This window comes from Eptesicus fuscus, chromosome 16 (genome assembly GCF_027574615.1).
Source record: "Eptesicus fuscus isolate TK198812 chromosome 16, DD_ASM_mEF_20220401, whole genome shotgun sequence".
Classification (NCBI taxonomy): domain Eukaryota; kingdom Metazoa; phylum Chordata; class Mammalia; order Chiroptera; family Vespertilionidae; genus Eptesicus; species Eptesicus fuscus.
In genome coordinates this window covers 16086745-16099255 of record NC_072488.1, presented here as the reverse complement: position 1 = coordinate 16099255, position 12511 = coordinate 16086745, and the positions used below count along the sequence as shown (strand labels likewise).

The following is a 12511-nucleotide window of genomic DNA, read 5'->3' as shown; positions in this document are numbered from 1 at the left end:
AGGAGAATTCAAGTACATTTTAGAGTAAGTCAGTCCTTGGTGTGTGAGAATACTACAGCTAAATTATAGTATTCTTTTGAACCTATAAACATTTTTTAGAGAAATATGAATGATGGAATTGTGCAAACCTTTGATATATTTAATTAGGGTTTGGTTTGTTGGCTAGTGCTCCTCTCAGCTAACATGGCAGATATTAACCTGTAACTTCAAATTGCATAGGCTCACAGCAGCTCGCCAGTGTTTTTAGAGCGCTGTTTGATGATTATGACAAAAGAATAGAATGTTATTGGTTATTGGTACTTTAAAGTACAGAGACCTGTTCTGTGGAGGGATGGAGAAAGAGACCTGACTCTCACTCAAGCAGCTGGGAAATACATGGATTAGCATAATGGGCTCTGCATAATGAGTATAATGAATGACTGGAATGTGCTGTACTCTGTGTCTGTCTCTTCATGCCACAGAACCCCAAACCCATGGAGGACAACTGGCTTTAAAAGTAACTCCTAAAAGCAACTAAAAGAATCCTGTGTGTGTTCTTAGGATCTTTCCTCAGTGTGTGTGATCTTTACTCTGTTCCTATAAGGACACCAGTCACACTGTGTTCGGGCCCACCCCAATGACCGCCTTTAACCATATTCACCTCTTTAAAGACCCTCTCTCCAAATACAGTCACATACAAATACTGTATGATTAGGACATCAACACATGCATTTTGAGGGGACATAATCCAGCCCTTTAAGTATCTAACGCATTTAATAGTTAGCCTGCCAACAACTCTACATTAATAGGAAACCACTGTTAAAAATAAAGGTGGGGGGGGATACAACTCGTACACATATACTCATTGACAATTACTCTCAGGTAGAATTTTTTTCTAAAAAAATGGTGATTTATTTTGCTTTAACATACAATGGTAAATATGCTGGGATCATCACGTTTTCAAAAAATTTCGCTGGGCATACTTCACACATTACAATTCTATGTGAGTTCATTGGTTCTTCCATTTCAATGTACAAGAGGGATCCACCTGACACCGACTAGCAGCTTGGCTAAGAATGGACGTTAGAATCAGACAATACATTGCAAATAGAAAGTACTTTTCTCCAAATGTGTATAAAAGTGTGGAAACAAAATCACTGCCTGCTCCACAGGACAGACAAGCTGAATTTAAAAATGCTCCCAACTAGGAATCACATGACCCTGTGTCACAATACTTACACAACAGTTTCACAATATCTCACCAACAACTTGTGCACTTGAGATTTAAAAAAAAAAAAAATCTGAAGGAAAAGAAAAACAGTAGCCAAGGAACTGCACAACCAAAAAAATGAAAATTATATAAAATATTTCCACCGCTATTTAAATGCCAAATTTAATCAAGCAATAGTAAAAAAAAAAAAAACAAAAACAAAAAAAACACAAGACAACATAATAATACAACCTTCTGTTTAAAATAACAGCACTGCTCCGCCTCTTTTTTCCCCACTGAATTTTACATATGAACAGACTATATATACTGGGTTTTCAGAGAAATGTCCATTTGGTCTGTCGCACCGGTCAGGCTCACACTGAATCCTTTCGTTGTCTTCTGAGGGTACACGCTACCACGTTGCTCCCGTGTTTCCAACACTCTGGGTGAGGTGCAATGTCTCAAGTATAATACATTTCTCTCTTTTCCTTTACACAGTGCAGAGTATAGGGGCTTAGGTTATGTAGATTTCCTTTTACTCCAGGTCACTGTCCTTTTCTAAATTCAAGGCGGTATTCAACGGGGTGCAGTAGTTGGGCTTGTCAGAAGGCACGTAGCCGGGCAGACACAAGCATTTGTAGGAGCCTTCCGTGTTGATGCACTTGGCATTCTTGCAGAGAGACATCCGGTTGTTCAACTCGTCGCACTCGTTCACGTCTGCAATAAGCCAAACCACACAGGTGAAGCAGCTCTGATGTGCTCTGTGAGGACACGGAACCCACAGCCTACCCGAGGCATCGAGGCGACTGGCCTGCACACAGCCTGGCTGTTTTCCTTCCCTTCCCCCACCCTGAGGCGTTCCCATTCATGACTGTTTCCATCCTGTGAACGGTCAGTCAGACTTTCTAGATCTTACACAGGTAGATTATCGCGGGAATTCTAGAATTCCTTTCCCTGTTATTTAACACAACAGGGCCAATTTGTTAGCCTGACATTTTATAGTCAACCCTCAAGAAAGCTGGAAATACTATCCCACTTGTGAGTTCTTTTCTACAGGTAGAGAACAGATGGATGTGTCAAGAGGAACACAGTTAAGAGCAAACCAGTGAGCCGACAGCCTTCTGAGCAGCCCCTCCTAAGGCTGAAGTTAACTTCTCAGGTTTCTTCCCACAGGAAAGAAAGGCTCTTATACACTTGCAGCATCTGTACTAACCCAGGTTCCCCACTTTCCAGGCCCACCACAGATGGAGACTGACCAACAGGGAAAGGGACACTACAGGAGGGAGAAGAACTACAAAAAATAGAAGAAAACTTTAAGTCCAGGGCCTTTTATTTATTTTTTTAAAAATATATTTTATTGATGTTTTTACAGAGAAGAAGAGAGAGGGATAGAGAGCTAGAAACATCGATCAGCTGCCTCCTGCACACTCCCCACTGGGGATGTGCCCGCAACCAAGGTACATGCCCTTGACCGGAATCAAACCTGGGACCCTTTAGTCTGCAGGCCAATGCTCTATCCACTGAGCCAAACTGGTTAGGGCAAGTCCAGGGCCTTTTAGAATAGAGGTCAAAGGGCCCTGGAACACAGTCTGGGAGTTCATTTGAGGTCACACGGAACAGAACACGTGTGAGTTTACTGCTCTTTTAAAAATAAGAGGGGAGGTAACGAGAGCATTTTAGGAGGAACTTTTCCCAAATGATTAACATGGAAGTAGTATTTTTTTCAGACATCTACATTCCCTTATGCTTGGGTCAAGTATTCAGGGAAAACATTACTAGCTGCACAATCAAAAGCTACATTTAAGAGTCAAAGTAAAGGAATGGCTCTATGTGAGGAATTCCACAGGAATTCTTACATGAGATATCAACTCTATTTTAAAAAATATATATTTTCATTGATTTCAGAGAGGGAGAGGGAGACAGAAACTCAATGAGAGAGAAACATCAATCGGCTGCCTCCTGCATGCCCCACGCTGGGGATCTAGCTCGCAACCCCAGGCATGTGTCCTGACCGGAAATCGAACTCTGACCTCCTGGTTCATAGGTCGACGATGATCAACCACAGAGCATACCAGCCGGGCTCACCTCTATTTTTAAAAAAATTGTGGTAGAATATGCAGAACAGAAATATGGCCATTTTAACCATTTTTAAGTGGCTAGTCCAGTGGCACTAAGTACATTCGCGTTGTTGTGCAACCATCACCACCTTTCATCTTGAAAACGTTTCTCCTTTTCCTAAACTGAAACTCTGCAAAATCTTTCTTAAATGTGCTTGAGGGTATGCGATCTGACCACAGGAGATCTCAGGAAAAGAATTATTTCCCACAAGACACCATTCTTACCGACACAGGTCATCTTGGCCATGTCCAAGTGATACCCGTCAAAGCAGTCGCAGGTGTACCCTTCCTGCACCCTCACACAGCGGCCGTTTTCACAGCCATTGAGGATGCCGCACTCCTCCGCCTGGAGCTCCTCGAAGCTATTTACAAAACCTGGAAAGGACAGGGCAGACGCCGAGTTAGAAATGTTCACCCTCTTAAACTGTTTCTAAAAACCAGATGGTTCTGCGTACGGTTCCTCAGATAGACATATTTCAGACACTTTGAAGTAGCATTACAATGTAAGCGAATACTGCATATAACCGCAACACAATAGGAAGCATAAAATATTAAAAATTTTGGGTATTTTGTACAGATCAGCCCCACATCTTGGATTCTGATGTGCCAGCAAGTATGCTTTTTGGTTTTGCCTTCAATTATTTAAAGTTTTTACCTAAAATTCCAAAGTCCCTGAGTTCTCACTAGAAAGTGTCAGGGCATCTTTCAGCGTGGAACCAATAGTGAATTTATCAGAGCTCAGGAGACATTTGCTTAGAAAACCCTGGAGAGTTGGAGGGGTGCTTCTTCTGCTTAGAGTTCCACGGAGAGGGGGGGCCAGGCCCCTGGCCCTGTCGCGTCTGTTTGTTTGCTCTGGCTTTGGAATGAGCCCCACAAAAGGGCTCTTGGGGGATCAAAGGACAAAGGCAGTAAAAGGGACTCAAAACATCCTGATAAATGAGAAAAGAACATCGTGCCTGTGTCTAGTAAACCCAAAGTCCTTTTGTGCTGAAACAAAGACGCTCTTGTTGAGTTCAGAGAGCTTTAAAGGGACTCGGGGCGGCAGTGTAATAATACAGAGACAATCTACCCTGGCAGCAAGAGTGCTTCGCTTTCTTTCTACAGAAGAAAGCTGTAGATATAAAAGACTCAAGCACACTGGGGGTGTGGCCCCTCACCCCCTCCCCACCTTCCGGACCTCACCAAGTATTAGCTTTAAGAAACATCAAAATGAGGAGAAGGGTGTTGGGGGGCTGGGTTTTGTGACAAAGGGGAAGGGATTAAGCAGCACCAATGGGTAGTTACAGAGATGTAGATGACAGCATAGGGAATACAGGCAATAATATCGCGATAATTAGGTATGGGGCCAGAGGGGTACTTGAAGCAGCAGGGGGGACCGCTCTGTAAAGCACATGATTTTCGAACCACTTTGCTGTACATCTGAAACTAATACGGAATAATATTGTAAACTGTAGTTGAAAAAAAAATGTAAGAAATAAACATCAAAATGTGGCCAAAACGCTTAGGCCTTTGAAGTATGTAATTCTCCAGTGGAACTGCAGGGGGCAGCAAAATATCATTGCTTATACAGGGCTCTAGGTCTAACTTGGTGACTTAAAAAACTTAGTAATATATCCAGGACAGGTCCTTTTTATAAAATTTTAAAGGAAAAAAAAAATATTACAGGTCATCAGGAATACGTCAGCAGATTCCCCCTAGCCAGTTTGAGAAATACTGACTTGAGAAAATAAAGTCAAATTCCAGGTATTGCAGCAAAATCATTTTGACTTTAAAACTAGTAAAATCATTTTTTATTCTAGAAATTAAAACATGAAATTAAATTTGAAGCTCCCACACAGACATCAAGTAGACTCCCCAAAATACTTCCGTAGGACTCTAAGACGGGGTCAGCACAGGGCTGTCCCTGCTGCCTATTTTAGAAATAAAGTTTTACTGGGACACAGCCACTCCCTCTCCTGATGTACATCTGGCTGCTTTCATGAGAACACAGCAGAGTTGAGCAGCTGCAATGGAGAGGTTGTGGCTGCAAAGCCTAAACCAGTGATGGCGAACCTATGACACGCGTGTCGGCACGGACACGCGTAGCCATTTCTGATGACACGCGGCCGCTGAGGCGGCCGCATGCCGAGGATGAAACATTTGCTGCTCCTGAGGATGAAACATTTGCGAAATAATGTTTTTTCCTCAAAGTGACACACTACCCGAGTTATGCTCAGTTTTTTGGCGAAGTTTGACACACCAAGCTCAAAAGGTTGCCCATCACTGGCCTAAACATTTCACTATCCGGTCCTTATAAGAAAAAGTTGATTTCCGCTCTAGGAGATTCCAGCTTTATAGTTATTGCTCTAACTAAAGGCACCACCGCCATCAGTAATATTTAAAAATAACTAGAAAGCAGGAGATGGCGAATTGTAAAGGTGATAAGAATCCTTAGCCTCCCCTCTATGTTACCATCTACCCAATACCATCATTTCTCCAGCAGGGCCAGTGAGCCCTTGCTCTTGGTCTGAGATGGAGGAGCTATTTCTTGTAACTGGTTTGAAATTTAAAGGCCATTTTGTAGTCAAAGCTGGAGGTCCTGGAACTACATCTCAACTACCTACATTGCTAAATAGGAAATGGATGTGATACCAACTTGTTTTCCTTTTAAGGTTTGTACTGAATGAAAAAAGAGTTTTAAGGCAATGTGAGCATTAAAAAAGAAGGTACATTAGCCAGAACATTTCAACACTGAACTTCCTGAAATCTGAACTATGTTGTGATAGAGGCTACACACATAAGCTATGGGGCTGTGTCAGAGTTGATCTGGTATTTTGGATTTATGGGGCAGGTAAGCTGGCTTTATTTCAACCTTAATATTTCTTCTCCCTTTCTTTTCCTTTCTGTCTCTTTTTAAGGTAAATGTTTATGGATCTATAATGTAAACACAGAGAAATGTAGAAATCGTAAGTGCACAGTCTTATAGCTGCTAGTGCATCTACGCACATTTCATGAGGTCGTGCATGCCTGTGTGTTGTTGATTACAAGAAACCTCAGGTATTAGAAGTCAGGACAGTGGTTGCCCTTGCAGGGAGTGGGCTAGGAAAGGGCACCAGGGCCTCTGGATACTGGAATGTTCTAGACCTGGATGGGAGTTACACAGATGTGTCAATGCTGTGTTCATGTAAATTCTTTATTGATTGATTGATTTGAAAGGGAGGGAGGGAAGGAGGGAGGGGGACAGAGAAAAAGAGAGACAGACATCAATTTGTTGTTCCACTTATTTATGCGTTCACTGGTTGATTCTTGTATGGGCCCTGACCAGGGATGGAACCTGCACCCTTGGCGTATGGGGACGATGCTCTAATAAACTCAGCCCCCGGCCTGGGCTGTTCATGTAAATGTTAAAGCACCTAATTCTACTGGATGAACAGTATACTACCTCCTTCAGAAAACAAAAAGAAGGGAGGAAAGAAAGGAGAAAGGGAGGGAGAGAGAGGGGAAAGAGAAGAGAGAAGGAAAAGGGAAGGGAGAAAAAAACTCTTCAACTCAGAAGTGAAGCAGATCCAAGTGCAATCACAAAGCGTGCGTTGCCCCTCAGGGACTAGGTCATGGCTAGTTTGATGCGCAGGTGTCAGGGCCCAAAGAAAGGAAAAGCTTCATTGTATTTTGTGAGTCAGCAGCCTCTCCAAGTCCCAACCCCCCCTCCCCCCTATCCTGAAAATCTGGTGCAGAGTGCTTCCCTGCAAGGAGGGCCCCTCGGTGGGAAGGGGCCCAGGCAGCTGGGATCAGCGTTTCCCTACTCCCATTCTTGAAGTGACGCAACCTATTATCTACTAATGTTTCATTTTGGACCGTCCGGTTTCTCAGACTTCGGATACTTAGTCTACACGTGAAAGCTCTGGTTTCCCCATGGAAACATTCAGTTTGTGCGGCTTCCTCATCCAGGCCGCTGGGCTGCCCATGGTAAAGCAGTTACTCTCTAAATGAGAAGAGGAGGGTATTCACACCCCACCGCCCACAAGAAAACCCCCCTCACAAATGTGGGAAAAGCCGGCACACATATCTTACTCAACACATCCCCTCACGGGTGGATTCTAAAACTTAATTTCTGACCAGGAGAGCAATGTTTTTGACCTCCCGCTCTAAGATACTTCTAAGAGCAGTTCGCCTTTGTCATTTCCTTGTGTGACAAAAGCTGCAACTCTAACTGGGTGTTCAAGGAAACCCTCACGCTAGGCCACCACTTAATCGGTACAAAATGATATTTATGGAAATGTAATAAGGTAATTTGCTTCACAGACAGTGAACATGGCAGCATCCCCACCAGCAAGACCAAGATCCGATCCAACAGCTCTCACATTGGGATGCAGAAGGGTTAGCCCAGGGGCCACGACACCCCAGTTTCTGATTCAGAGGTCTAGCGCAGCCTGAGGATCTGCATTTTTAATGAGTTCCCAGGACTACATTTTGAAAACCCTTGGATAATCTTGAACCACAATTTAGTGTCAAAGTAACCGGAAACATCTGCTTACGGTCCTGAATGAAGTAGGGATCAGCTTCCGGAGCATACTGTTCACTGAAGTCCACCAAGGCGTCCCGGCCGTACGGCTGCCGGCGTCCTGTGACGGGGATGTTACACAGCTGGGCATAGTCATCTAAGAAAGAAACAACAAGGGATGCCTTCAATGTTTGCTCGCACCTGGATGCATCTACTGCCATCTTAGAGGCCTGGGAATCTGCCAGGGCACTGGCCATCACAGGCCCATGTCCCATCCACACCGCTGGGCCAGGAAGTGTCTCAGTGTTCTTCATGAGAGCCCTGTCCATCCACATACACTGAGTGTCCATCCACATACACTGAGTGTCATCCACATACAATGAGTATCATCCACATACAATGAGTATCATCCACATACAACAAGTATCCATCCACATACAATGAGTATCCATCCACATACATTGAGTGTCCATTCACATACAATGAGTGCCCATACACATAAAATGACTGTCCATTCACATACAATGACTGTCCATCCACATACAATGAGTATCCATCCACATACATTGAGTGTCCATCCACATACAATGAGTGTCCATCTACATACGAGTGTCTGTCCATATACATCGTCAGTCAACATACGTTGAGTATCCATCCACATACAATGAGTGTCCATTCACATACAATGAGTGCCCATACACATAAAATGACTGTCCATTCACATACAATGAGTGTCCATCCACATACAATGACTGTCCATCCACATACAATGAGTGCCGCAGAATGTAATTATGATTCTAACTTGAACTCTAAATAAAAAATAATAGCTGAGCAGTTGGTAGAATGTATCCCAAGAGACTAAGGAACTGAGAAAAAGGGCCATCTGAGAGCGATGCAGGCCTGTCGTGAGAATGGCTTGATCTGAGCCCATCAGGTAAACACTTGATAGGTATAAAGTGGTCATTCTTACAGACAGGTATTTTTTCACTCACGAGAGAGAGAACATTTATCTCTGGTGATCCAGAAATTAGACTAGCAAGGAAGGATGCTATGAGGTACCATTTAAATTTAGTAGCTATTATTATAACTCTACACTCAAGACATGATCCTTACGGATACTATTACATTAATGATGTCATCATCGTCGTCGTCACCATAGTGTAGTAAAGGTATCAGTAGTAATAATAGCTAACAGATGGATAATGCTTGCTCTGTGCCAGGTACTGTTCTTAATACATATTAATTCACTAAACTCTAATTCATTAATTCACTCACACCACCCTATGAAGAGGTACCATCATCATCCCCATTTCACAGATGAGGAAACAGAAGCACAGAATGGTTAAGTGACAGCTAATATGTGGCGGCGCCAGACTGGAACGCAGTAATGAAGCTCCGGCTGCACACTTATTCTGCCTCTCCCACAACGACCTCAGCTCATCTGTAACTCTTGCCTTTACTCCTTCTGCACCCCAGATACACTCCTCTATGGTTACTATTCCTGTGGCCATAGTTCCAAGCTGGGTCAGCCCTATAGCCGTCTGACTTCTAAACTCTCCTTTAGTCCTCCTCATAGGACCCACCCAGCGCACAAGATCTGGGATCCCCATTGGCTGGGGTGACTGAGCTTTCAGTGCATTTCATGCTCCTGCCTGCATTTAGGAGCAGAGTCGTGCAGGAGGAGGTGTAGCAATGAAGGCTTCAAAGGGGATGTCTTCGTGTTCTGATCACATGTTTTACAGAAACAGGCTACCCGAGGATTCACCTAGCAGTCGGTGAAAATTCTGGAGCGCCCCAGACTCCAACAGCATTGCCAGAGCTGTGAGATGCTGGCCAGCAGGCTCCAGGGCTGGATGGGCACTCTTAGGGCAGTCGCAACAAGGCAACAGCCACTTGCCTGAACCACAGGTGGGGAGAACTGTCCTCTATTTTTTTTGCCTCTGTAACAAAACTAAACAAATACACTAAGGCAATAGCGTGAACGCTCAAGACTGTCTTTCATCCCTCAACTTAAAGGAATCAAACGTGTGTGTGTGGTGTGCAAGCATAAGTACACACACACACACACACACACACACACACACACACTTGTCTTCTATAATTGCACCAAGGAAGCATAAGGCCAGAAAAGACCCCACACCACTGGGTAGGGGAGGATTTTGGTTGCCCCTTCCTAAAATTCTCCTCCTGCAGAGCATTCCAGGAACAACATACAGACCCCAGACCGCCCAATATTTTTGCATGAAAGCATTTCATGAGAAATATTCATTTCATTAAGGAAAGAGCTGATCCTGGAAGAAGATTCTTGACTCAACAAAACCCAACTTCAAACAAGGAGAACACACATGGCCGTCAGTTCTGCTTCGAGCCTGAGAAAGAAGAATGAAGGATCTCCCTGCGAGAGCAAGATTGCTGAGATGTTTACAAGTTTCAAGAGCTGAGGTCATTGTCTCTCAAGACTTTCTCTATACATTTGTTGGACATCTGAAAGGGAGACTTGTTCCATATTTTATATCCAAGCAACAGTTGTGATCAAGAATAGATATTACAAGTAAATTAATCCATGTTCTTATTTTGTAAAACTAAATCCAGACACAGCTGAGCAAGCTCTTCTGACATGTGGCTCTCAGGGGAGCCCCGCTGAGACTCAAGGTCCTGGGGCTGTGGACCAACAGAGCCAGGGCCGTCCCAGAGCTGTCTGACCTTCTTGCCATGGCCTTGGCCAAGACCATGCCTCCTCCACTAAGACATGAGCTGGTGGCCACCCTCCAGCCTGTCACCGTCTAGCAAAAGGAAGGGACCTAATGTGAGAGGAGTGACGAGAAGGAACAGATTTCTGTTCTGGTGAAGTGCTGATGGGCAGCTTCCTGGAAATGCTGGTACTTGACTTGAAACTAAATAAAATTTGCTTTACAGGAGAAGATATTTTGGATTGATTTTAAAAAGTGCTTACCCAAAAGCATCAAGAAAGGGAACTGTAAGCTGGGTTTGGGGACCCACAAGTGGCTCCTAGGAAGACTTCTAGCCCAACAGGGACTGGTGAAGGGGGGCAGAGGAGAGATGGGGATGGGACCTCTGGGACTTGAGGCATCTTCTTCGCCCTCCCCTCTTCCCAGCCATGCATTTATCTTTCAAGATTCTAGAACTTACTGTCCTTTGCTGCTTACTTTGTCTAACATATTAACATTCCAAACTTCAAGGCAGTTTTGGTCAGTTATCAAAACATGATTTCTGCATTAAATGTTCTCTCTGTTCTCTCTGAAGACGTGCTTGTTTGAGGGGACGGAGCTCTCAGTGCATTTCCAGGACATGCATGTTGAGTAATTGTTTTTCTGGGAGCATGGATGAGTCCACACTAACCCACCCATGTCACCTCTCCAGGCACGCACTTCTGTTCTCATCTTGGCCAGGGTCAAGGGTGAAGTGAGGACGGGGTAATGGAAAGAATGTGGGCTTTAGAGGCAGAAGCTTGAGCTCAAGTCCTGATTATACCATTTATCATTCAGCTCAGCAATTTTGGGCAAGCCTCAGTTTCCCCATCTGTCACATGGAGATAATAATTCCTGCTTTTCTACCTCTGTGTTACTGACATATAAACATGAGGTAACATTATGGAACGGTTTATAAATTTTGGAGCACCAAGAAATTGGAGGGTGCAATTTTTTTTCTCATAGGTAAAATCACCAAGTCTCTACTAAACAACAGGAAGTGAGGATTTTCAAAGACAGCATCCGAATGATTGATGCAAACTGCAGTGTCAGTAAAACTAAATGGTAGTTGTCATTGGGCAAAGGATTGTGCAGTAAATTGAGGGCAATGAAAACACAGTTTCTGGATGTCTTTAGATATTGTTGTAAGGCTATTTGGAGTTTCCTAATAGATGGAGGAAATTTTTAATTCAGTAAATAGAGAATAAAGCCTTCATCTCAGACATAAGGCTTACTTGTCGACAGCCTAGCAAATATTATCACTTCGTCGGACAGTGATAAAGTATGAACAATGGCATGCTTTCGCACTAGATATACGGAACTCCAAGTACAGGGGAAAAACTGGTGTTCAACAATTCTTTGTGTATGCCTGAATCGATCAGAAATGTGTGGAGGTGAGAATAGGTTTCTCAACCATCTTCCAGGGGAACCACTATCACAGGACTTTCTAATGAGTCTCGGGCATGGCACCAGCTTCAGGATCTGGGCACATGCATATTTCTAGCACGTCTGAGCCTCTGAGCAAACCCCCAGCCTCAACCAGAACCCATCCTAGCTTGGAGATGTTTGGTCTGGTTATCTCTAGGGCTGGTCAGGGCTGCAGGCCAGCTTGGGGATACAGTGAATTGTGGTTGGTTGAGGGGACGGAGCCCGGGATAGCGGATACCTGAACAATTTGCACAACTTCCCATGATAGCTCATGCGAACCTCATGGCTATCACTTCATCCAGCTTAACGTGTGCACACAAACACATATATTCCATCCCTGGAGTCTTTTTTTTTTTTTTCTCCAAAAATTCTTCCCTTTACTTAACGCCATCAACAATGAAGCACCTGGTCACCCAGGGCTTGGTATAAACAAACAGCTTTGCTTAGCAGGCGGGGCTTGTACTCTGAGGGAGGCAAACACTACTTATGATACACCATACAGTGTGTCCATCCGGGATCTGGCCAAATGAGAGTGTAAAACAAACAGGAAATGGAAATATTCACACCTCCAAGCCCCCACCCCACTGCC

At 44.0% G+C, this 12511-nt stretch overlaps 1 protein-coding gene across 16 annotated transcripts in view; it reads right to left on the bottom strand.

Moving 5' to 3' along the window:
• Positions 1 to 697: 697 nt before the first annotated feature.
• Positions 698 to 12511, bottom strand: part of LTBP1 (latent transforming growth factor beta binding protein 1) — a 349094-nt gene continuing 337280 nt past the window's right edge. For all 16 annotated transcript variants that reach the window (XM_054727794.1, XM_054727797.1, XM_054727796.1 and 13 more), the window contains 3 exons: positions 7821 to 7943; positions 3532 to 3681; positions 698 to 1906 (listed from right to left, as the gene is read on the bottom strand). In XM_054727794.1, the coding sequence (XP_054583769.1) occupies positions 1725 to 1906; positions 3532 to 3681; positions 7821 to 7943 (455 nt within the window). In that variant the 3' untranslated portion in view covers positions 698 to 1724. The remainder of the gene's footprint in view (positions 1907 to 3531; positions 3682 to 7820; positions 7944 to 12511) is intronic.